The sequence below is a fragment of the Heptranchias perlo genome, chromosome 23, assembly GCF_035084215.1.
Source record: "Heptranchias perlo isolate sHepPer1 chromosome 23, sHepPer1.hap1, whole genome shotgun sequence".
Lineage (NCBI taxonomy): Eukaryota > Metazoa > Chordata > Chondrichthyes > Hexanchiformes > Hexanchidae > Heptranchias > Heptranchias perlo.
Genome location: NC_090347.1, coordinates 35,504,618 through 35,531,994, shown reverse-complemented (window position 1 = coordinate 35,531,994; position 27,377 = coordinate 35,504,618). Strand labels below are relative to the sequence as shown.

The window sequence follows — 27,377 nt, the reverse complement described above, 5'->3', positions numbered from 1 at the left end:
GCCAATATAATCTACACCAGGAGCCTGGAAATCCTGTCGCAAAGCATTCGAGGCAGTATCAGTACTGAATGTTGGATTGATTGAAACAGCGTCAATCTTTGGACATCAAGATAGTTCATTCTTAGCCCATAATAACCTGGCTGTCTATTTTGTCTGGATCACCATCTCAATCCTCGAACCTGTTGCACTCGTGCTTCTCCTCAAAGAAAATAATCACTGCATCTATAAAGGTACAAAGTGACTAGAACACACTGGCAATGACATGCAGTTTCGCAACCTTTCCAAGCAGATTTAAATTCCACACATGGTTGGAAGGCCTTAGGTATGGCAGAGAATCCAACAAACACCTGATTAGATTAGCTCTCCACTCTAATATTTGGCTGAATTGATGAATTTCAAAATTGTGCAGAAATGTTCTGCTGTCCAGATGAACATAAGGATGGGCAATTTGGACCAGTAGAAATTTGGGCAAAATGCAGTTTTCTTCCCAAATTCGAACTTCCTACCTCACAGACAATGGGCAGAGATTTTGTCTGCACTTCACAGATTCTATTTTACCTTGCGTGTTCATAGTGAGGTGTCTCATTGTCTCTCTTTATCTCATTTATTATTAAAATTACAATTAGATGTTTCAGTTCGGGATTCTGTGACCAGGTTTAAAATAAATAGGACCCATTTGAGCTGTCCTAATACATATTTTAGGCAGGAGCTTATCTGAAAGGGAGTAGTTTCTCCAGACATTCCCATGTTAGGGGTAGTCATCCTCAGGCATAAGAGAGGGAATTTAATGGCGAGAGGGTCAGCTGGTTTGCACAGACTCCAAACAATGGCCCATTCGTCAGCAATGTATGGGATTCAGGAAGGCATCTAGAACCCTATGGTTGACAAATCTTTTTGATCTCTGTAAACAATTTTACAACACCAAGTTATAGTCCAGCAATTTTATTTTAAATTCACAAGCTTTCGGAGGCTACCTCCTTCGTCAGGTGAATGATGTGAAGGAGGTAGCCTCCGAAAGCTTGTGAATTTAAAATAAAATTGCTGGACTATAACTTGGTGTTGTAAAATTGTTTACAATTGTCAACCCCAGTCCATCACCGGCATCTCCACATCTTGATCTCTGTAGGTCAGGGAAAGAGAGGCTTTTTAGTTAAGAACATAAAAAAATGCTGATCATACCGTGGCAGGCCACTTCATCGAAGTGTCTTCTTCATCAGTGTATCTTCATCGGCGCGTTGTCCTCATCAGTGCATCTTCATCAGTGTATCTTCGTCATCAGTCTATCTTCATCATCAGTGTACCTTCTTCATCAGTGTATCTTCTTCATCAGTGTATCTTAATCATCAGTGTATCTTCATCAGTGTATCTTCATCAGTGTATCTTCGTCATCAGTCTATCTTCATCATCAGTGTATCTTCATCAGTGTATCTTCTTCATCAGTGTATCTTCTTCATCAGTGTATCTTCATCAGTGTATCTTCATCAGTGTATCTTCGTCATCAGTCTATCTTCATCATCAGTGTATCTTCTTCATCAGTGTATCTTCTTCATCAGTGTATCTTCATCAGTGTATCTTCATCAGTGTATCTTCGTCAGTGTATCTTCGTCATCAGTGTACCTTTGTCATCAGTGTATCTTCTTCATCAGTGTATCTTCATCAGTGTATCTTCGTCATCAGTGTATCTTAATCATCAGTGTATCTTCATCAGTGTATCTTCATCAGTCTATCTTCATCATCAGTGTATCTTCATCAGTGTATCTTCTTCATCAGTGTATCTTAATCATCAGTGTATCTTCATCAGTGTATCTTCATCAGTGTATCTTCATCAGTGTATCTTCGTCATCAGTGTACCTTTGTCATCAGTGTATCTTCATCATCAGTCTATCTTCATCATCAGTGTATCTTCTTCATCAGTGTATCTTCATCAGTGTATCTTCATCATCCGTCTATCTTCATCATCAGTGTATCTTCTTCATCAGTCTATCTTCATCATCAGTGTATCTTCTTCATCAGTGTATCTTCATCAGTGTATCTTCATCAGTGTATCTTCATCAGTCTATCTTTGTCATCAGTCTATCTTCATCATCATTGTATCTTCTTCATCATTGTATCTTCTTCATCAGTGTATCTTCATCATCAGTGTATCTTAATCATCAGTGCATCTTCATCAGTGTGTCTTCATCAGTGTATCTTCGTCATCAGTCTATCTTCATCAGTGTATCTTCTTCATCAGTCTATCTTCTTCATCAGTGTATCTTCTTCATCAGTGTATCTTCATCAGTGTATCTTCATCAGTGTATCTTCATCAGTCTATCTTTGTCATCAGTCTATCTTCATCATCATTGTATCTTCTTCATCATTGTATCTTCTTCATCAGTGTATCTTCATCATCAGTGTATCTTAATCATCAGTGCATCTTCATCAGTGTGTCTTCATCAGTGTATCTTCGTCATCAGTCTATCTTCATCAGTGTATCTTCTTCATCAGTGTATCTTAATCATCAGTGTATCTTCATCAGTGTATCTTCGTCATCAGTCTATCTTCTTCATCAGTGTATCTTAATCATCAGTGTATCTTCATCAGTGTATCTTCGTCATCAGCCTATCTTCATCATCAGTGTATCTTCTTCATCAGTGTATCTTAATCATCAGTGTATCTTCATCAGTGTATCTTCTTCATCAGTGTATCTTCATTAGCATGTCTTCTTCATCAGCCCATCTTCTTCATCAGTGTATCTTCACGTTGTTTCTGGGTCCTGGACACTGATGTTTCAGCACCTGGACTTCATTTCCAGCCCCATTGGAAGCAGCAAGTGGCTGCTGACATTAGATTGACCCAATTTTCCACCAAATAAGTCAAACTCTTATGTATTTTGTGAACCGACAGAGAGTATTATTATGTATGTACACACACCTTATTTGGTGTGTGTGTAGTTGGATAAGTGGATTTTATTGCTATTTTCTTTTCTATGTCTGCTACCATTTTTAAAAATGCACATGGAATTGCTTTATAGCAGGATATGATAATGGGCTTTGAGAAACCACTGTTTGAGAGTGTGGCATAAAAGGTTTGTGAGTACCATTGAAAAGTTTGTAGGATTCCATTCATATAATTTATTAAACTAAATGAACAGTGCTTTATTGTCCTATTTGAGGCAATTTAACAATCAGTCACATTTGAAGTTCTAAACTGTTTGAAAACATTGTTTTTTTTTGCAAACCAAAGCAAAGAGACTGGTAGACGGTATTGAGAATTGATTACTATAATATCAGCAGATGTCCTGTGATGTTACAACTCAAACAGTCCTCTCATTTCATACAATAACACATTGTGTGTCACTGCACTCCAGTGTACTACAGAGGTAGTGCTGCACTGTCGCAGGTGCCTTGTTTCGGATGAGATGTTAAACCAAGGCCCCGCCTGCCCTCTCAGGTGGATGTAAAAGATCCCATGGCACTATTTCGGAGAAGAGCAGGGGAGTTCTCCCCGGTGTCCTTACAAATATTTACCCATCAATCAACATCACTAAAACAGATTATCTGGTCATTATCACATTGTTGATTTTGGGAGCTAGCTCTATGCAAATTGTCTGCCGCCATTCCTACATTACAACTTCAAAAGTACTTCATTGGCTGTAAATCGCTGAATTTCCTGCCCAGCAGCCGGCCAGTCTCTCAATCTGGTCGGCTGCCTACCGAGAATTGGAGTAACTGCAGCAGGACATCCGCCTTCCCGGCACTTCCGAGTTTTGTAGACTGCAGGATGATATCAATGGACAGGTCAGGTGGGCAGAAAAGTGGCCAATGGAATTCAAACTGGAGAACTGTGAGGTAATGCAATTGGGGAGGGCAAACTAGGCAAGGGAATACACAATAAATGGGAGGAAACTGAGAGGTATAGAGGACGAGAGGAACCTTGGAGTGCATATCCACAGATCCCTGAAGGTAGCGGGACAGGTAGGTAAGGTGGTTAAAAAGGCATACAGGATACTTTCCTTTATTAGCCGAGGCATAGAATATAAGAGCAGGGAGGTTATGCTGGAACTGTATAAAACGCTAGTTAGGCCACAGCATACAGTTCTGATCACCACATTACAGGAAAGATGCGTTTGCACTGGAGAGGGTACAGAGGAGATTTACGAGCATGTTGTCAGGGCTGGAGAATTTTAGCTATGAGGAAAGATTGGATAGGCTGGGGTTGTTTTCTTTGGAACAGAGGAGGCTGAGAGGTGATTTAATTGAGATGTACAAAATTATGAAGGGCCTGGATAGAGTGGATAGAGAGGACCTATTTCCTTAGAAGAAAGGTCAATAACCAGGGGGCATAGATTTAAAGTAATTGGTAGAAAGATTAAAGGGGAGCTGAGGAAAAACTTTTTCACCCAGAGAGTGGTGGGGGTCTGGAACTCACTGCCAGGAAGGGTGGTAGAGGCAGTAACCCTCATCTCATTTAAAAAGTACCTGGTTATGCACTTCAAGTGCAGTGACCTACAAGGCTACGGACCAAGTGCTGGAAAGTTGCATTAGGCTGGGTGACTCATTTTCACCCGGCGTAGATATGATAAGAACATAAGAACATAAGAAATAGGAGCAGGAGTAGGCCATATGCCCCCTCAAGCCTGCTCCGCTTTTAATCAGATCATGGCTGATCTTCGACCTCAACTCCACTTTCCCATCCGATCCCCATATCCTTTGATTCCCCTAGAGTCCAAAAATCTATCCATCTCAGCCTTAAATATATTCAATGACTCAGCATCCACTGCCCTCTGGGGTAGAGAATTCCAAAGATTCACAACCCTCTGAGTGAAGAAATTCCTCATCTCAGCCTTGAATGGCCGATCCCGTATCCTGCGATTATGCCTCCAAGTTCTAGACTCGCTAGACAGGGGAAGCAATCTCTCAGCATTTACCCTGTCAATCCCCCTCATAATTTTATATGTTTCAATGAGATCACCTCTCATTCTTCTAAACTCCAGAGAGTATCGGCCCATTCTACTCAACCTCTCTTCATAGGACAACCCTCTCAACCTAGGAATTAATCTTGTGAACTTTCGTTGCACTGTCCCTAAGGCAAGTATATCCTTCCTTAGATAAGGAGACCAAAATTGCACACAGTACTCCAGGTGAGGTCTCACCAATGCCCTGTACAACTGTAGTAAGACTTTCTTACTCATACTCCAAACTCCTTGAAATAAAGGCCAACATGCCATTTGCCTTCCTAATTGATTGCTGTACCTTCATACTAATTTTTTGTGTTTCTTGTACGAGGACACCGTAGTCTCTCTGAACACCAACATTTAATAATTTCTCACCATTTTAAAAATATTCTGTTTTTCTATTCTTCCTACCAAAGTGGATAATTTCACATTTCCCCACATTATACTCCATTTGCCACCTTCTGCCCACTCACTTAACCTGTCTTTGCAGACTCTTTGTATTCTCCTCACAGCTTTCTTTCTCTGTAAGATGGGCCGAATGGCCTCCTTCTGTGCCGTAAATTTGCTGTGATTCTGTGAAAATAGTGACACCGCCTACCTCCTCTGAACAGAGGAATTTGTGGTTTGCACATCAGTGGTGGGAATTGTAGGGATGTGCTTAAAGTAGTTTCTTCAAATTAATGTTGGAAAAAATAAGTAATTGAGCTGTGCAACATTTTTTTATTATTCGTTCATGGCATGTGGGCGTCACTGGCGAGGCCGGCATTTATTGCCCATCCCTAATTGCCCTTGAGAAGGTGGTGGTGAGCCGCCTTCTTGAACCGCTGCAGTCCGTGTGGTGACGGTTCTCCCACAGTCCTGTTAGGAAGGGAGTTCCAGGATTTTGACCCAGCGACGATGAAGGAATAGCGATATATTTCCAAGTCGGGATGGTGTGTGACGTGGAGGGGAACGTGCAGGTGGTCTTGTTCCCATGTGCCTGCTGCTCTTGTCCTTCTAAGTGGTAGAGGCCGCGGGTTTGGGAGGTGCTGTCGAAGAAGCCTTGGCGAGTTGCTGCAGTGCATCCTGTGGATGGTACACACTGCAGCCACAGTGTGCTGGTGGTGAAGGGAGTGAATGTTTAGGGTGGTGGATGGGGTGCCAATCAAGCGGGCTGCTTTATCTTGGATGGTGTCGAGCTTCTTGAGTGTTGTTGGAGCTGCACTCATCCAGGCAAGTGGAGAGTATTCCATCACGCTCCTGACTTGTGCCTTATAGATTGTGGAAAGGCTTTGGGGAGTCAGGAGATGAGTCACTCGCTGCAGAATACCCAGCCTCTGACCTGCTCTCGTAGCCACAGTATTTATATGGCTGGTCCAGTTAAGTTTCTGGTCAATGGTGACCCCCAGGATGATGATTGTGGTGGATTCGGCGATGGTAATGCCGTTGAATGTCAAGGGGAGGTGGTTAGACTCTCTCTTTTTGGAGATGGTCGTTGCCTGGCACTTATCTGGCGCGAATGTTACTTGCCACTTATGAGCCCAAGCCTGGATGTTGTCCAGGTCTTGCTGCATGCAGGCTCGGACGGCTTCATTATTTGAGGGGTTGCGAATGGAACTGAACACTGTGCAATCATCAGCGAACATCCCCATTTCTGACCTTATGATGGAGGGAAGGTCATTGATGAAGCAGCTGAAGATGGTTGGGCCTAGGACACTGCCCTGAGGAACTCCTGCAGCAATGTCCTGGGGCTGAGATGATTGGCCTCCAACAACCACTACCATCTTCCTTTGTGCTGGGTATGACTCCAGCCACTGGAGAGTTTTCCCCCTGATTCCCATTGACTTCAATTTTACTAGGGCTCCTTGGTGCCACACTCGGTCAAGGGCAGTCACTCTCACCTCATCTCTGGAATTCAGCTCTTTTGTCCATGTTTGGACCAAGGCTGTAATGAGGTCTGGAGCCGAGTGGTCCTGGCGGAACCCAAACTGAGCATTGGTGAGCAGGTTATTGGTGAGTAAGTGCCGCTTGATAGCACTGTTGACAACACCTTCCATCACTTTGCTGATGATTGAGAGTAGACTGATGGGGCGGTAATTGGCCAGATTGGATTTGTCCTGCTTTTTTGCGGACAGGACATACCTGGGCAATTTTCCACATTGTCGGGTAGATGCCAGTATTGTAGCTGTACTGGAACAGCTTGGCTAGAGGCGCAGCTAGTTCTGGAGCACAAGTCTTCAGCACTACAGCTGGGATGTTGTCGGGGCCCATAGCCTTTGCTGTATCCAGTGCACTCAGCCATTTCTTGATATTACGTGGAGTGAATCGAATTGGCTGAAGACTGGCTTCTGTGATGGTGGGGATATCAGGAGGAGGCCGAGATGGATCATCCACTCGGCACTTCTGGCTGAAGATGTTTGCAAACGCTTCAGCCTTGTCTTTTGCACTCACGTGCTGGACTCCGCCATCATTGAGGATGGGGATGTTTGCAGAGCCTCCTCCTCCCATTAGTTGTTTAATTGTCCACCACCATTCACGACTGGATGTGGCAGGACTGCAGAGCTTTGATCTGATCCGTTGGTTGTGGAATCACTTAGCTCAACATATTAATGCATAGAATGTAAAGTAATTCTCTTCAAGAAAAGAGAATACATACATATATTTTGTGGAGTCACTGTACAGCTTTGTCACATGAAATGTGCAGGAGAATATATTGGCACATTTAAGGTTGTACCCATGCTGGGAACTATGCACTATTTGAGAAGGCGCAGATATAATTTGATGACAGTCCCTCGGCTTTTCCTGGGTCAGAGGGATATCGAAGGTTCTGCCTACTTGCAAGGTAGGGTGACTGCCCTTTGTGAGCTCCAGCAAGGGATTGTTAGTTTGCTGTCCCATTCTGACGACCTGGGGAGATGGTCTATGTGTGTTTGAGAGGCGTCAGAAAAGAGCGCCAGACTGCTTTGCACCTTTTCAGTTCCTAGTGGAGTCCATGCATTACTTGCTCTGAGTGGCATGTGTCTCACAGAAGTTTCATCCATATATTTGCTATTTTATGGGTTGTGTTTCACCATAATTGGGGAATGCACCTTCCCACAATTAACAGTGACAGTTGCACTAGCCTGTGTGTTGTGGGGCTCAATCTCCAATGGGCAGGTCTGTCAGGCACACATCTGCCTGTGCAGAGGTACTCTTTATCATCCCCAGTAATGCTGCCCAGAATGATGTAAAGCTTTGAAATCCACCTAATATTTGACTGTAGGGCCTTAAAACTAAATGTTGATTATGGGTGCCAGTAAGATGCTTCCTATTGAAAGCTTGATATGATTTGGTTCCAAATATTTGACACAAATGGTAAACTTTAATGGCCCTGAAAATACAGTGTGGGATAACACTGTACAAATTCCCCACTCCACTATTTTTACATAGATGTTAACCTGTTTAAATGAAATGGGTAAATACCTCCACTGAAATAGCAGTGGAAAAAAACTTCCTATAAACACATTAAGTGTTCATACATGAATGTCCCACAGTACAATCCCAGGGGCCATATATCCACAAATGATTATCAGAAATTTGAAAAAGTACTTCAATATTCCACGAATGTGAATGGCACAATATTTTATCTACCTCTTAAAAGCTTAGTTGATGGAGGTAGGTTTGATTATGTAATCACAGGCTGGAATCTTGGTCTAAAATTACTTGGAAATTGGATTTGATTTAATGCAGTTGATTTTTTCCATAGTATGTTGGCAGGAATGTTGGATAGATCTTATCAAACCTGGTATTATGTGGGCTCTGCTGTCTGAAAGGCCTATACATTTCTTTGCAAAATTTACCGGAAAGGTTCAGAAAGTCTTAATAATGAAAGGCAGTGTTGGCTTAAACTTTCTGTTGAAGCTCTTGATTACTTTCCCTCAGGGTTCGCAATGTACAGTATGTAGAAAATGAGAGTCGACCTGATACTGCCTCGTGACACTATAGTCAGTGAACTCTGGCCAACCTCCTAATTATGGGTTGAGGTAGACTGTCAAATAAGTAAGTACATGACTCCACATTGCTTTGTGTGTTTTGCATCGTGCCTATACAGATAACTGTTGGAAGATGAGGCATTTTGGATGAAATCCAAGTTTAATTTGGTTTGCTCTGAAAAAGAACCATATTTATCAGCAGATTATGGGCTAAGATGATACTGCATGATATTGCCATTCAAATGCTAACGCATTAACACAAAGTTACCTTGTTCACTATTTTAAAAATTACATTACACCATTTATTCATAGGGGTTAACAGCCAGGGTTAAAGTAATGGATGATTAATGTGACACGAATGCTATAAATTTGAATTCTAGGCTATTAATTGAAATTCTTTATTAAATCTGCATTTTTGCTTTTAGTTTCTTGACCCCACAGTTTTTAATTTTTTTTTTTTGCATCCAGTTTTCTCCCCGTCCTTCCCCGGAGACACTGATTCATGTTGGGCTTGGGTTACTTTGATGCCAGCCAGCTCCCTGTGCCCCACCTAAGTGCCCATTCTTCGAACCTGTCCTCATGAGTGCTTCCCCAGCACAGGTCACTGGTTCAGGGTCACTGTAGGTAACTTTATAAACTCTAACACCATCTCGATTGAGATCAGCTAACTCAGCACAGACTGCCAATTGAACCTGTGGCCTTCCTGCTCTGGAGGGTAATACCAAACTGGACAGGGCGTTTACTGCTAAGCAGTTGGGAGAGGATCCTACAATTTTTGTTAATAGAATCAGTCTTCGTCTAAAAAATAGTTTTGGCAATTTTCTACGTACCAGGGCTAACGCAAAAATTGGAATTGGGAAAATTAGGGGGACAGTTGGCCCTCAGGGTTCTAAGACCTTGCCCATACTGTATCTCTAAGCCCATGTTATTGCTGCATTGCCTTCTTTTCCTGCTGTTGGTATCAAGGAGAGACAGTTCCAGTATTCGAACCTTGCCTCTCTCTATCTTCTTAACCTCCAACACTGTCGTGCATACTTTCCTCCTCCCTGCATTTTTATTGTGTTAAAATTATGATTCATTACACCACCTACTACTCTACTGCATGTTTTCCTCAAAACTGTGTAATTCCTTGCCTCCCTCAGTCTTATCTTTTTACAATCCACAGGTCTTCAAACCTCAAGCTCGTTGTCACCAAAATAACCATATTTCTTGTATTACCTCATTCTCTCCAACTCTTTTTAACCTTAAATGTGCCATGCACATTGGGCCTTGGTCCTTCAACTAGATTTTTCAATTTAAAAAAAAACTCCTGAATTTGGTTCCTGACTACAACTCAAAGCTCCCAACTTGACAAATGAAGTTCATGAAAGATTAATTGTTTGTGACTCCAATTGTAAATCCAAAATATAAGACAGCCATTTTGTAATTGGCATTCGGGCTCCTAAGCCCTAATCATTAGTCCCTTTTGCCATTTTCCTTCCTCTAAGCTCTAATACTGTGGTAACAGAACCCAATAAAATATGAAGTAGTACAAATACTGCATTCCTTAATAGATTTACGCAATAAACTGTCAAACTTATGGGAGCCATTGGTTAGGCCTCAGTTGGAGTATAGTGTCCAATTCTGGGCACCACACTTCAGGAAGAATGTCTAGGCCTCGGAGAGGGTGCAGAAGAGGTTTACTAGAATAGTGCTAGAGATGAGGGACTTCAGTTATGTGGAGAGATTAGAGAAGCTGGGATTGTTCTCATTAGAGCAGAGAAGGTTAAGAGGAGATTTAATAGAGGTGTTCAAAATTCTGAAGGGCGTTGCTAGAGAGAAACTATTTCCACTGGCATGTGGGTTGATAACAAGAGGGCAAAAATTTAAGATAATTGGCAAAAGAACTAGTGGGGAAATCAGGAGAATTTTTGTATGCAGCGAGTTGTTATGATCTGAAATGCATCTGCCTGAAAGGGCGGTGGAAGTAGATTTAATAGTAACTTTCAAAAGGGAATTGGATAAATACTTGAAAAGGAAATTTTTGCAGGGCTATGGGGAAAGAGTAGAGGAATGAGACTAATTGGATAGCTCTTTTAAAGAGCTGGCACGATGAGCCAAATGGCCTCCTGCGCTGTATGTTTCTATAATGAACTCTCGATTTGAAATTATGAACTTTAAGCTTCTGCCCACGAAGACACCACCACTCTTAATTGCTCTCAGGTTGAAGCATAAAGGAGCCCATTGTGCCAACAGCAATTGGCTGGTATCGAGTTCAAGTGAATGGCCCAAAGTTCTGTGATTCTTTAAAATGAATAGAGCTGCAGGTGGCTCCTCCGTATAACTGGTGTTACTGGTGTGGCATCCTGAAATGGCGTTGTCACTGAGTCAACAAAGTCAACCGGTAATAGATATATTCAACTTTTCTTCAGGTAGAGCTGGGTGACGTACTTTGATCAGATTAGATTCCCTACGAGTAAAGAATCGGGTGTGCTCAAGCCATAATGTCTAATTAAATATCAGATTCTGTAGATCAGGATCATACATGTCTAAACATTGTCATTACTTACAATTTTTCCTGTGATATTTGATATTTCTTAAGTCCACTTCTGCTCCACCTGTATCTAATCTGTGCAATGGAAATTCCACTAATGAAAGCAATTGTGATGAAATAAGGGGTTGCAAATGTTTTATATTTCATGTACTTTTGAAATCCAGAGAAGCCAACTTGCCACATTCAATGGGCAGGTTATTGTGGTTTTTCAGTAAAATCCAACTGTGTGAATTTACTCTTATTTTCTCCCAAGTTTCCAAATGAGAAAATTCATACAGCTGATTTTACTAAACAACTATTGAGTCTCTGGTTTAAATACAACGAGTTGGTCCTTGCTGTTCAAACATCAGCCTTTATCTGTGTATTTATTTAATCAATTGCCTCCATGCAGCTGAAATACATTCTATCAGTGAGGACTTGAGGGCCTTTTTTATGCAGCATAGTAATTACAATGACTCTAGACCTCGTCTCACTCTGTCCTGCAGTCACAAAGCATTAAATGCTTGCTTCGAGTTTGCTATCTAAATTTAACGTGAAAGAAAATTTTTAGATTTGTCATTTTTATTTTGTACTTCACTGTCTCACAGTTTTTCCGAGCTTTAGCTCTGCCTTCAACAGGCCACGTACCAGCTATCTAACAGGCCATGTACCAGCTATCTAACAGGCCACGTACCAGCTGTCTATCAGGCCACGTACCAGCTATCCAACAGGCCACGTACCAGCTGTCTAACAGGCCATGTACCAGCTGTCTAACAGGCCACGTACCAGCTGTCTATCAGGCCACGTACCAGCTATCCAACAGGCCACGTACCAGCTGTCTATCAGGCCACGTACCAGCCGTCTAACAGACCATGTACCAGCTATCTAACAGGCCACATACCAGCTGTCTAACAGGCCACGTACCAGCTATCCAACAGGCCACGTACCAGCTATCTATCAGGCCACGTACCAGCTATCTAACAGGCCATGTACCAGCTATCTAACAGACCATGTACCAGCTATCTAACAGGCCACGTACCAGCTGTCTAACAGGCCACGTACCAGCTGTCTATCAGGCCACGTACCAGCTATCCAACAGGCCACGTACCAGCTATCCAACAGGCCACGTACCAGCTATCTAACAGGCCACGTACCAGCTATCCAACAGGCCACGTACCAGCTATCTAACAGGCCACGTACCAGCTATCTAACAGGCCACGTACCAGCTATCCAACAGGCCACGTACCAGCTATCCAACAGGCCACGTACCAGCTATCTAACAGGCCACGTACCAGCTGTCTATCAGGCCACGTACCAGCTATCCAACAGGCCACGTACCAGCTATCTAACAGGCCACGTACCAGCTATCCAACAGGCCACGTACCAGCTATCCAACAGGCCACGTACCAGCTATCTATCAGGCCACGTACCAGCTATCCAACAGGCCACGTACCAGCTATCTAACAGGCCACGTACCAGCTATCCAACAGGCCACGTACCAGCTATCCAACAGGCCACGTACCAGCTGTCTATCAGGCCACGTACCAGCTATCTATCAGGCCACGTACCAGCTGTCTATCAGGCCACGTACCAGCTATCCAACAGGCCACGTACCAGCTGTCTATCAGGCTACGTACCAGCTATCTATCAGGCCACGTACCAGCTATCTATCAGGCCACGTACCAGCTATCCAACAGGCCACGTACCAGCTATCTAACAGGCCATGTACCAGCTATCCAACAGGCCACGTACCAGCTATCTAACAGGCCATGTACCAGCTATCTAACAGGCCACGTACCAGCTGTCTATCAGGCCACGTACCAGCTATCTAACAGACCATGTACCAGATATCTAATAGGCCACGTACCAGCTATCTAAAAATCTTGTATTTAATAAAAGTAAGTTATCAAGCCAGTTTTTTATTTAGTATTTAAATTATTTTTGGTGCAGTGACATATATAAAGTTCATCTGGATTCAGAGCCCATAGAACATAAATTCTACTTATCTGGGGCTGAGGCTAAGTTGAAAAACTGTCATTGAGTGGCATAGTACATTGAGGTACAGCCATGTGACATGGAGTAGTAGAGTTAGGTTTATTTGATGCAATTGCAGATATCTAACTTGGTCACCTGGTATTGTGGGCTTTCTCCAGAGAGGGAGAGAATATCAAAGAGAGAGTCAACTGCTGTAGTGTACTTACTGGAAGTCAGCTAAAGAGCATCAGACAAAATCACTCAGAATGGGTTATCTACCTGTTCTTTGTAGTAGTCCATGGCACAGAACAACCTAAAGACGGAGAAAAAATTCCATCCATGGGGAGTCCATGTGATGTGAACAGATATTCTGTGACTCACCAGTGAAGCAGGCACAAACCACTCTAGGCTGCCTGGGAACCAAACATCATGAGTACATGTCTCTAAAGCAACTATACAATAAAGAGAAATTCCCCCAGTGATCAGAGATTTCTTTACCATTATCCTCCAGAGAGTTAGATGCTCCTGACCACCATAAAAGGCAACCCCCTTAGACCATTGTTAGATTATCCCTCAAACCATTGTTGGATTAGACACCTTGAACAAGCCTGCAAGAGCACCCCATAAAATCATGGAATAGACTTACACAAAACCAAAGCAACATAAGCAGCAAAGAAAAAAAAATCTCACCATCTGCCTGTTCCCTAAACCCGAGCTCAGTGAGACACATGGGGGATGAGCTCTTTTGGATGTGAAGCTGCCCGAATGGTGACATGTGCTTGTAGTATGGACACAAACCACTCAATGTTCATTACAGCCATCCTTGTGGCCCTCCTTAACAACACTGCCAATTTCATACTTATCTTCCACCAGTATGACAGAGGCTCAGTAGCAGCGCTCTCACCCATGAGTCAGAAGGTTGTAGGTTCAAGTGCCACTCCAGAGATTTGAGCACAAAATCTAGGCTGACACTCCAGTGCAGTACTGAGGGAGTGCTGCACTGTTGGAGGTGTCATCTTTCGAATGAAACGTTAAGCCAAAGCCCCGTCAACTAACATCACTAAAACAGGCTATCTGGTCATTATTGCATTGCTGTTTGTGGAATCTTGCTGTATGTAAATAGGCTGCCATGTTTCCTATATTACAACAGTGGCTACACTTCAAAAATAATTCATTGACTGTAAAGCACTTTGGGACCTCCTGAGGTTGTGAAAGGCACTATATAAATGCAAGTTTTTTCTTTCTTTCATCCAACTCCAAATGTTTGGATCTTGATTAATTCCAATTGGCACAACTGCAGAGAACCTGACAAGTTCTCCCTGAAACAACTGCTGCAAAGACATATCTATAGAACTAATTCAGTGCACTCCAAGCCATGCTCTTATGTAAACAATGCAATGATATTTTCACAGTCTGTGAATTCTATGATCATATTATGTAGAAGGCAAAAACTTCGCTTATGGGGTAGGGTTTCCTAGGTTAGATAGATTTCTAGACACAAAAGGCATCAAGGGGCATGGGGAGAGAACGGGAATATGGTATATTGAGATAGAGGATCAGCCATGATCATATTGAATGGCGGAGCAGGCTCGAAGGGCCGAATGGCCTACTCCTGCTCCAATTTTCTATGTTTCTATGTTACTTTCAACATTAAATCTCCTGTTCCATTACTCCTTTAGCAGGAACAATGGTTTGGTCTCTATCCCCTTTATCAGTGGTATTGATGGCTTCTTCTGCTTCAAATCTTTGTAGTTGTTTCAATCAATCTTTGTTTTAAATTTTGTGCTTATTAAGGTGAGAACTGATCAGTGCTAGGGCTAGTTAAGCTGGTCAGGTATAACGTGGATTAAAGATTTCCCTGCACTGCTCGAACAATATACCTTAACCATAACTTTGGAAAGAACACTCATCTTCCACCAGTATTCCTACTTCATTTCCCATGCCAACCACCCTTGCGACCTTCTTTAACAACGCTGCCAATTTATTACAATTAGTATTGAAACGTGGCAGCTGTTTGCTGTGGATTTGTGCCCAGAACGAACTAAATTGAGATTGACTGTGCTCATTTCACTTTAGACCTTTACAACAATCTGAGAGAAGAGACTTACACCTAATCAAATTGGGTTAAATTTGAAGCCATGTCTTGGAGATGAAGGGATTGTCTTCTAACTGCCATGCCTTTCTTTTCTCTGGTTTAGTCTTCATTTTACAGAATGACTCATCATCATGAAATATAAAACGAAAATATGGTGAGGTCCAACTGAACACACTCGCTGATCGAACACATTTTCACACTTAATTTCTTGCATATCATTGCTGTTTAATAATCATATACGCAAGGACCCCACAATTGTCATCTAGGGGACTTGCCTGTAAAATTAGTTAAAGGCCTAGGAACCCATTCCTTATTTTGTTCCTTCTGTTTCAGCACAGATAAACTAATCAAAAGAACTATAAGAATAAAAATTAGGGATGGAAAGTAGGTTTCATAAAATAAGGAGGGGGACAAGCATTAGGGTTTTAATATGTGTATAGTGTATATTATATATATGTTTATGTGTCAGGAGAAAAGAATCCATTTGTCAGGTAGAAATGTTAGGGAAATTTGTTTGATAGAGAGCAAACTGAAAACTAATGTCATATGTCTTCAATAATGGAATTCTAAAAGTAAATTGCAGAAAAAGCCACATCTAATCTCATTCAACGCATTGATGTGGTGCAGAAATGTTCCAGTTATAATGGAGGCTGTATTCAAAGATTAGGCGTTCCTGGCATAGTATCTGCTGTAAATTCTTTTCGGAAACACTTAACATGAAATTACAGTTTGAAAGTGTTTTTATTCTGTGCTAAAAGTGATTTAATGGCAAGTCTATACTGAACCCTCTTACTTAATCCTGAAATTCTCGAGATAACTGTGTTACGAGTAAATTCACTTCTTTGGCAAAACCACAAGCCTACTACTGACAGAATTCAAACTGACAAACATGACGGGGTAGCTGCTTTTCACAAAAGTTGCTTTGTTCTGGCTGTTCTCTCCTCTCCTCTACTGGGCTTGAAGTGGGGTTAAGTTGTGAACACATTTCACATCAGCATATAGTTTATTGCTGATATTTACATTGTATTGGAATCTGGGACATGACAGTTTTGGAATGCATATACTGTATCGGTTTGGACTGCAGCGGTTCAAGAAGAAGGCCCACATCATCTTTTCAGGGGCAACTGGGGATGGGCAATAAATGCCGACCTTGCCAGCAATGTCCACATCACGAGAATTAACTGAAAAAACTAAGATCAAAGGGGTTATCTGTGTAGAGCAGGTGACCAGGAATGAATGATGGAGATGTGGGATGGATAGATACTCTGGTGTTGTTTCTAGTTACCTTTGGGGATCAGGGAATATTTATGAAGAACTTTCTCTCAAGAGATTGAATAGATAAGATGGAGTCCATGGTAGGGTGATTGGACGAGGCCTGTAAAAAGAGTCATTATGAGGAGCCAAAGGCTCATTCCAGGCTTTCTTATACTCTTAAGCATGAGCCAATAGCTTTAGTTAGACAATAGACCCATTAGAAGGCACATGGTGCTTTGTTCAATTTTGAACTTATTCACTTGATGTCGCACTCCACGAGTTCAGCGTTGCTATGAAGCCGGAAGTGCTTTGCACCAATACTAAACTTGGACTGAAGTGGAGACGGTGTGGAGATCCAAACTGACTCTGAAGCAGAGTGAGTCTGTCTCCTCTGGTGAGTCTCACTCCACTAAATTCCTCTGTCAGGATGGACCTTGACACTGGATTCTGGCTGCATTTACACTATAACCACAGTTAAATGAAACCACTTCACACTGATGCTAGAGTTGCAGTGCAAGTGCACCCTTAGATTTTAATTTACTTTCTATTAACGCAAAAAGGAACAGGCCACAAACGCTGGAAATCTGAAATAAAACAGAAAATGCTAGAAATCCACTGCAGGCCTGTCAACATCTGACAAAAGAAGTTACTGTTTTGGGTAGTGACACTTCATTTGATTTTCTAGACTTTCAAAAATAGCTGCTCGCACACTCGCGAGTGTAAAACCATTAGCTGCTTCTTTGCACTGGTTTTCAGAGTTTTTGACTTACAATCTTTATCTATTCTCCTCTCTACTTTGGTCATTCCTATAAAGGGATTTGCCTGCCATTTCTCAGCTCCGACGAAAGGATCCCTACTTGATACTTCTCTCCTTTCAAGGACTTGCTGTGTATTTCAATTTTCTGTTTTTATTTTAACTCTCTTTACTAATAATCTTCGGACATGATGAACTTAATAGTTGCAATTCTTTGTCATGTTATTGTAGTTTCTGTAATCTTGTCCAGACCTCAAAGTTTGGAACAGTAGCATTGTTTGACACTGGTTAATGTGACCACATAGTTTCAATGCTTATTATACAATATTCAGCTGGCACACTCTGGATGCTACAACCCTCTGAGATCTCTGTGTTCCTTCAACTTTGGCCTCGTGTTCATCCCCCACTTCTTTCGCCCCAACATTGGCAGTCGTGCCTTCAGCCCTAAGCTCTGGAATTCCCTCCCTAAGCCTCTGCGCCTCTCCACCTCTCCTCCTTTAAGATGCTCCTTAAAACCTACCTCTTTGACCAAGCTTTAGGTCACCTTTCCTGATGTCTCCTTCTTTGGCTCGGTATCAATTTTTGTCTGATTGCGGTCCTGTGAAGTATCTTGGGGACGTTTTACTATGTTAAAGGTGCTATGTTATTGCAAGTTGTTGTTGTTATCTGAAATTAATATGGATAATGCTAACTCTGTATAAGTACATGTAGGACTTTAATGTCCAGAATGTTTTTGTGCCAGTTCATAATGAGATGATATTTCCAATTAAATATTAATGTGATTATCAATCACTGTTTTGTTTTTGACCTTTCCCAGCCCATAACTTGGAACATTAAGTTTTTGAACTGAAGCCCCTGGATACTAGAAAGTTGATCAGACTTCTGTCCACCTGTTAGCAGATTTCTGAATCTTTCTGTATTTGTTGACTTACTGTCATGTCGGGGATAATTTTAACCTTATCGGCCCATCAGGAAACCCATGGGATCGGGTGGAACGCCAGTTTTATACCCTGTCCGATATTACTCTCCACTGACATCAAAGGAGAATAAAATCAGACGGGGTGTAAAACCAGCCCTGCACCCGATCTCCTCAGTCTCCTGACGGGCGGGTTAGGATAAAATTGCTCCCATCATTTCTATTGCTGTAAACAAATATAAACAAAATTCTACAGGCCTTTGGCTCATTAATATTGTCTTTTGCAAGTTAGAAAATGGCTTTCCATTCCACAAACTGATACGTGCCAACTGAGCAGCAGTGTAGTCTAGCAACTGGAAGGATCCTAGCTCTTTGTTAAGGGTGCTGCACAACGAACCTTACTCAGTCCTTTCTATTCCAAACACCTGCTGATGTAGTTGACAGTCTGAGATTTCAACAGAAAAGATAAGGCAATGCGAGACTCTAGATTCTGTGCTGAGGATATCAAGTAACATTGTGAAATCAATCGGTGTAATTTGAAGTGCTTTTTCACCAACATAGTAATTACATTCCTCTGAAATTATATTGATGTGGAATGTAAAAGGAAATATTCACCAGGGTGACCTGTATACCTGGCATTCTATTGTCAAATACAGCCGATGATTATATATGTACAACAGCACAATTGTGTGTTAGCTGGAATTTAATTAATAATGAGTGTTCCAGTGGTCAGTCCACACCATGATGAACAATAGTACATGGCTCAAATCTCTGAATTGGGGATTTGGGGGACAGTGTTTGCTGTTTGATCTACATTGGGCTAAATATAATGGCTGTGTTATAATTTGCAGCTGTCCCTTGTAAACTTATTGATATGCTGAAGAATATCTATAAATGACTTCATTTTTTCTTAACCGTTGTAAACAGACTTTTAAAAAGTCAGCTCAGAAACCACAACTCTTTATGCATTGGCTTCTCAACTGAGGGATTAACATTTCAATCCAAGTTTCAAGTTGCTTTTGAACTCAAAAGTTATGTTTGGATTATCTGGAGGGATAGAGAGCACTGATGTCAACTCTGAGCTGCCCTGTGCTGTCTCATCTATTTGGTGTATCAGCCTGCCATTGTCCAGCCAGCCCAGGCACACGGAAACCCTTGGCCTAGGACTCACCCACCCATGGTCACACTCCCTCCCATGAGGTGGACGGAGGCTCTGCTCATTTTTGGCATCTATTCATTTATCCCTAATTCTCTCCCTCTGCTCCATTGCCATTCAAGAACCCCACACTGTTAAACTGTCTTCCTTCAGGTGGTAATACAGGGCAGGCTGATGACAGATGACTTTTGAACAAACTATGTCTTAATTGACTAACAGAAGGTGTGTTTATTGCGAGGCAAGATGAGCAGTGTCTTTCATCCCCACAGTGTGGAGCTGCACCTTGTAACTTGAATAAATTCAGTCTTTGCAATAGCAATTGAGTGTAAGGTACATTTCTGATCTCTGTGCTATCAAGTCAATGTGAAAATAAAATGACTTAAAGCAGCGCTTTTCAGTTTTAACTAAAAGCAAAGCGTTCTAATGTATATTTCTTCAATCACACCGTTGATGTGTGTGACATGACACAAATACTGGCACAGGCACGATGGGCCAAATGGCCTCCTTTTGTGCTGTATCATTCTATGGTTCTTTTGATAAACTAACTTCCTGGAGGGTTTGGAGGGGATTCTAGATTTGTGCAAAAGGCAGCATGTTGAAATTGTTCAGTTTGTTTATCTCACGCCAGGGAAGTTCTAGGATCTGGTTGATTGCATTTTGTCCATACTCACTTTGTGAGCTTTCCTTGTTTGATGACAGTTGTTGCTGCTGAGGTTGGTTCAGTGGAACTGGAGATGAGCTGATTAAACATACACAAGATATTGGAAATCTGTGATCTACAGATGAGCTCATAGTTTGAGTTGAAAATTGTTCAATATCTGTATGCGTGTGTGCTGCACTTTGAGAGCTGTAATTTAGTCAGTGAATGCAGTGTGCTCTCCACTTTGTTTTTTCCCGTGTTTAAACGTTGCTATTACTTTGACGGAATTTTTTCCCTTATTTCCAAGCTGGCACGGGGAAACATTACTGCCCATTCACATTCTGATTGGCCATAAGTGAGCCACAAAGTTGCCGCTTGTGGTCACTGATAGAATCATAGAATCTTACAGCATTGAAGGAGGCCATTCAGCCCATCGTGCCTGTGCCGGCTCTTTGAAAGAGCTATCCATTTAGTCCCACTCCCCTGCTCTTTCCCCATAGACCTGCTTTAAAGAAATGAGGGATGGGTTTGATTGCATTGCAATGTTAACAGAAGAAAGGATGCTGTTTTGTTTGGTTCAATTTTGAACATTTAGAAAATTATACTTTAATAAAGTAAAAGAAAATACTTGAAAGAAAATATTTCAGATTAAGTGTGAGGCAAAGGTGATCAATTGTACACTTGAAATTTCAGTGGTTTTCAAAATCGTGCAAGGTTTTGGGAAGGTCAATAGTGAAAGACCGATCTACTGGTTAGCGAATTGGTAATGGGGGGACACAGATATAGAAGAACGGAGGGGGAAGGTCAGAAGATATTTTTCCCCACACAGGTTATTAGAATGTGGAATGCATTACAACAAGTGGCTATTGAGCCAAAGACTATGAGATCATTTAAAAGAGAATTAGTTAAATATTTGAAAAGGAAAAACATAAAAAGACATGGGAAAATCGCAGGGAAATGGGATTAGAACAGACAGTTCCAGTTAAGAGCTAGCATTGATGTATGCATGATGAATTGAATGGCCTCCCTCAGTGCTGTAATGTCTATGATTCTATCTTGCTCTCTCTGTAGTCTCCTTACCTCTCACCTCTCTCACTTTCTTGCTCATTCTCCTTCTCTAGCATTCACTGTGTGTTTCAGTTTATCTTTCTTTCTCATTGCAGCACTTTCTCTCTTGCTGACTCACTTGCTCTCTCCTTCCAGCATGTGTCTCACACTCTCCACAGTACTTTTCACGCTCTTTAGTTCCCTTCCTGCCCATTTTGGCTCTCACACTTGGTTCTGGGTTCCACCCTTCCTTCATTGATGGGGTCACCTCCACTTCCTCTCAATCTGCAAACACCCACCATCAGTCAGATAATGATCCAATACCGTATTCTAAAACTGTTAACCCAATAACCTCACAATTCTGTCTTCAGCTTCTCTTGCTGGGCAGTACATGAAATATCCTATTACATTGGTCCATTTATTTTCTTATTCTCAACCAACGCACTTGGGAAGCATTCTGTGCATTCCATCGATTGCTCTCTTGTTATGTCTGGAACTGAGCAGTGATTACTTGCAGATGACAATTCTAGATGACAGTTTCTTTGCTGAGTGGAGAAAATTGCTATGTTTCTATAAATTGTGGCTGAAGTTTACATTATAACGTGGTTCTCCAAATACCAGTCATGCGTGAGGTAATAGAAGTATTGCACTCGTTTGACCTGGGTCCTTCGGCTTAGTTTCAATTCACTCCCCTTGTTGTAGTTACAATACTCATGAGGGACTACAGCTCTAGAGAAATATTCCTACCTGTGGTGTAACACTTCCAGAATTACCCACTGGTTTGACTCCATCCTGGATCTGGAGCAAGCATCATGTAGGATGCCAATCTGTAACTGCAGCTAGCCAAGGTATTTTCTTGCCTGAGACAGCTGTCTGAGCCAAAGCAAGGTACAATTAAGTATTAGACTTGGCGTTTAAGAAGATTGACGATAAGAATTCTTCTGGCCGCTATGTGTAACCACATTGCAAACGAGATTAAGGTTTCCTCTGTTCAGCATTTCTCACAAAATCATAAATACATTCTTTTACAGCATGTTTACAATTTTGATAGAAATACTGATCAGAGATGATCTTCATGAACACAGGAATGATGGGGCAGCCCATAGTAACCAGAAGAATTCTTGCCCCAATGAGTTCTATAGTTTACTTTTCTCGCTACACACTGGGTGGAGGGGTTGGGTGGGTGTCAACATGATGCATTGTGATTTTTTTTTACACTAATGATGATCTGGTTTAATTAAAGCTTATAAACTGTAACATGAGTAAAGCTGGAGAGCAGTGTGGTGATACATTAATCTATTCATATTAAGAATGTTGAAATAAATTCTGCCTCAGACCTTATTCAATCTGTCTCATCGCACAAAGAATTTAAGGGGAAGGTTTCAAGGCAGATTTATTCTGAAGACTTTTCTTGCTCTGCTCCTTTTGTTAAAATGAAATCTGCCTCTAAATTACCTTTTAAGAAAGCACGCGTTAACAAACCTTTCCTTGTTGTAGGTAAAACCACTTTTACATGTGGCAGGTCAGAATATCGAGATGAGGGCGAAGGAAGAGGAGCTCCAACTAGCTATTGAAAAAACAGATAAACTTGCCCTGCGGATTCAGGAGCTTGAGCAGAAGAATGCTCAGCTCGTTCAGGAGAAGAGTGCTGTAAGTTCATTGTATGTCAAATTTAGCGTGCTTGATAAGCGTGTCACAGAAAAACAACAACCTTGTCAACTGTCTATCTTTTAAAATCACAAAATATGTAAACCCCTTGTGAAAGTTAAGTGACCAAAAGTGTATTTAATGAATTCTGACAACTAATTGGAGAGACATTATGTGCACAGTCTTTTAACCTACAGTGCTTCATAGTCCTGTTTTATTTGCTGTTCAGAGAAGTGGCTCAGTAAGCCATCGACACAGGGTGTTTGGACATAACCCCAGTGAGTCACAAGTTTAAATATCAGACTTGATTTGTATTTGCATTCACTAATGTTCACTGCATTAGCTTCCCCTCCCCTACCTCCCAATTGTCTCACAATTGGCCCCCCTCTCCTCTCCTGACGACGCCAACCCATATTAGGACACTGTTCTATGGGCACCGGCAACTCTGCAGTGCCTTATCCCAAGTGGCCATTCTTTATCTGTGAACCTAGATGTGTGGACAGGCTGGAAGGGCATCATATACTGATCCTGACCCTGTCTTCACCTGATGACCAAACCTTCAGGTATATAGAACGCTTCTGATTTTTCTATCCCTTCGATGAGGCTAATTGCAGTGCCTTTATTACTGCCCTGGCTGAGACCAGAAAGTCCAGCACAAGCCATGGTTCAAATCTGGAGCCTTTTTGGCCCATGTTATGTATACCACATCAAGAAGTGCATTAACCCAGTAAGCCATTGTGGGAGCCAATTGTAAAATGTTTGTTTCCGTTTAGGTTGCCAGCCTTGGCTCAGTTGGTAGCACTCTCACCTTTAAGTCAGTAGGTTGTGCATTCAAACTCCATTCCAGAGACTTGAACACAAAATTCAGGCTGATACTTCAGAGCAATACTGAGGGAGTGCTGCACTGTCGGAGGTTCTGTCATTCAGATGAGGCGTTAAACCAAAGCCCCGTCTGCCCTCTCAGGTGGACGTAAAAGATCCTATGGAACTATTGGAAGAATAGCAGGTCCTGGTATCCTGACCAATACCTAGCCCTCAATCAACACCACTAAGATAGATTATAAGAACCTAAGAACATAAGAAATAGGAGCAGGAGTAGGCCATACGGCCCGTCGTGCCTGCTTTGCCATTCAATCTGATCATGGCTGATCTTCTACCTCAACCTTTCCTGCCTGATCCCCACATCCCTTGATGTCCCTAGAGTCCAAAAATCTATCTATCTCAGCCTTGAATGTACTATCCTCAGCCGTCTGGGTAGAGAATTCCGAAGATTCACAACCCTCTGAGTGAAGCAATGCCTCCTCATCTCAGTCTTAAATAGCCCACCCCTTATCCTGAGACTATGCCCCCTAGTTCTAGACTGTCCAGCCAGGGGAAATAACCTCTCAGCCTCTACCCTGTCAAGCCCCTGGTTATTTACCTCATTGCTGTTTGTGGGACCTTGCAGTGTGCAAATTGACTGCCATATTTCCCTACATTACAACAGTGACTGTGCTTCAAATAGGAACTTCATTGGCTGTGAAGTGCTTTGGGACATCCTGAGGTCATGAAAGGTGCTATATAAAAGCAAGTTCTTTCTTTCGCCTTCTTTCTTTCTGACTTGAGTGCTAGATCAAGAACAGTGTCACACTCAGAAAACCTGGCAGGACCTTTTTGCCGCTTCATGCCCCATCATGACTGAAGGACAGTTTTTGGGACCGATAAGGGACTCGAGAAGTGAATAGTATTTGTGTATTATTAAGTCTAAGGGTTAACCTAAAATTTCCATTTGTTGCTTCTGTCTATTTTTTGGGAAGACTGCAATTAACGGCATTACCAGAGGAAAAGGTTTAAAGAGTTACTATCTCTGACAATGTGCGGGAACTGGAATAATATCAGCAGAGATACAAGCCCTGAGATTTTTCAGGTCGGTACCCCAGTGGTTATGCCAGAATCACACCTGATCGTGCTCTCCAGTGCTGATCCTATCGCGGTTTGAGGGGCCAGTGGAAAGGATTCTCATTGACATGGGGCAGGTGGGTGCAAATGCCACTTCAGATGAATCTCTGGCACTTGTTTGCCCAATGCCTGCAGAAACTTTGGCATGCTTGTGGTGGGGGATGGGGTGTGGGGTGGTGGGAGGGGAAATGTGCAGGCAGTTGTCCATCTCCCAACCCTAGCAATCATCTTATCGGTCCCCCTGAGGAAGGGGGCCAGTCTCCCAAAAAAACCTTGGTGGTCTTCAGGGGCCTAGACCATTTACTTGGCCTGGATCCCATCTGTAGGGCCCACCTACACCCCTGAGAGGCCTGTATGCCTCAACAGACTTGGCATACCGGTCATCACACAAATGCCAGGTCCCATCGGTGGGGAAGGAGCGGGTACCACCAGCTTAAGACATGCTTGACCCTGGCCCTGCCCTCTGTCTTTTAGGGGGCGGACTGAGGAAACTCTTGCCGCAGTTAAGGCGAGAGATCAGAGGAACCCCTGTGGAATTGAGCCTTTAACCTAACACTCGAGCCTTTTCAGCTGTGTAGATTTTTAAAGCTGCACTGTTTTCATATAAGTGTTTGTGACAGTTGTGTTCATGTTTTGGAGAGGGAGACGAACCAAAAGGGCCTCAATCACTTTCATTACAACAAGTGACCTAAACGTGGCTTCAGCTGCGTGTTTGACTTGCGATGCAAGGAAAAGTGGAAATCCAGTGACTGGGAGAGCTTTAAAAAGCAACCAAGGGATGCAAAGACAGCAATAGATAATGAAGCAGTCCGTGCCTGCATGCAGCAAGACCTGGACAACATCCAGGCTTGGGCTGATAAGTGGCCAGTAACATTCGCGCCAGATAAGTGCCAGGCAATGACCATCTCCAGCGAGAAAGAGTCTAACCACCTCCCCTTGACATTCAACAGCATTACCATCGCCGAATCCCCCACCATCAACATCCTGGGGGTCACCATTGACCAGAAACTTAACTGGATCAGCCACATAAATACTGTGGCTACACGAGCAGGTCAGTGGCTGGGTATTCTGCGGCAAGAGAAAATAATGGGACTTAAGATAAACAAATCTTCAGGATCTGATGGTTTCCACCCCAGGGTATTAAAATAAATAGGTGAGGAAATTCCAGGTACATTAGTCATAATTTTCCAAAACTCTTCGAAAATTGTGCCTTGGGTTTGGAAAATTGCAAATGTCACTCCGTTATTTAAGAGAGGGAGGGAAAAACTGATGAAACTACAGACCTGTCAGTTTAACATTGGTTGTGGGGAAGTTACTGGAATCTATCATTAGGTACAGGGTGACTGAGTACTTGGACAAATATGAGTTGATCAAAGAAAATCAGCATGGATTTATGAAGGGTAGGTCATGTCTGACTAATCTAGTTGAATTTTTTGAGGAGGTCACTAACATGGTGGACAGGTGAATGTTTATGGATGTTGTCTATATGGACTTCCAGAAGGCATTTGATAAGGTTCCACACAAGAGATTATTAGCAAAGTTGAAAGCGCATGGAATTGGAGGTAACCTTAGGACTTGTGTTGGTAATTGGTTGGGAGGTAGGAGAGGGAGAGAGAGAGAGAGAGAGAGAGTGGGGATAAAGGAAATGTACTCTGATTGGCGGGATGTGACAAGTGGTGCTCCCCAGGAATCTGTACTGGGGCCTTAGCTTTTCACCATATACATCAATGACTTGGATGAAAGAATAGAGAGTTGTATATCCAAGTTTGCAAATGACATTAAGCTGGGAGGAACAGAAAATTATGTAGATGGGAGTGGGAAGTTACAAAGGATCATGGACAGATTTAGTTAGTGGGTAAAACTGTGGAAGATGGAGTTCAATTTGGGGAAGTGTGAGGCCATCCACTTTGGATTTAAGAAACACAAATCGGAATATTTTCTTAATGGTGTGGAACTGTGGAGGAGCAAAGGGATTTGGGTGTCCAGTAACACAAATCACTAAAAGCTAGTGCACAGGTATAAAAAGTAATCAAAAAGGCTAATGGAATGTTGGCCTTTACCTCAAGAGGGCTGGAATACAAAGGGCAAGAAGCTATGCTTCAGTTGTATAGTGCCTTGGTCAAACCCCATTTGGAGTACAGCATTCAGTTTTTGGCACTGCACCTCAGAAAGATATATTAGACTTCGAGGGGGTACTGTGCCGATTCACCAGAATGATACCAGGGGTTAAAGGTTAAATTATGAGGACAGATTGTGTAAACTTAGCTCATATCCAACTGAGTTCTGAAAGTTGAGAGGTGATTTAATTGAGGTGTTTAAAATTATAAAGTGATTTGATAGGGTAGATACACAGAAACTATCCAAAACAAGGTAGTATAATCTTAAAATTAGAGTCAGACCATTTAGGCATGAAATCAGGAAGCACCTTTTCATGCAAGGGTAGAAGAAATCTGGAACTCTCTCCCGCAAAAGGACTGTGGATTTGTTTTTATTCGTTCATGGGATGTGGGTGTCGCTGGCAAGGCCGGCATTTATTGCCCATCCCTAATTGGCCTTGA

At 42.3% G+C, this 27,377-nt stretch overlaps 1 protein-coding gene across 2 annotated transcripts in view; it reads left to right on the top strand.

Moving 5' to 3' along the window:
• Positions 1-27,377, top strand: part of LOC137341248 (putative uncharacterized protein MYH16) — a 314,830-nt gene that overhangs the window by 33,307 nt on the left and 254,146 nt on the right. For both annotated transcript variants that reach the window (XM_068004337.1, XM_068004334.1), the window contains exon 2: positions 22,732-22,884. In XM_068004337.1, the coding sequence (XP_067860438.1) occupies positions 22,732-22,884 (153 nt within the window). The remainder of the gene's footprint in view (positions 1-22,731; positions 22,885-27,377) is intronic.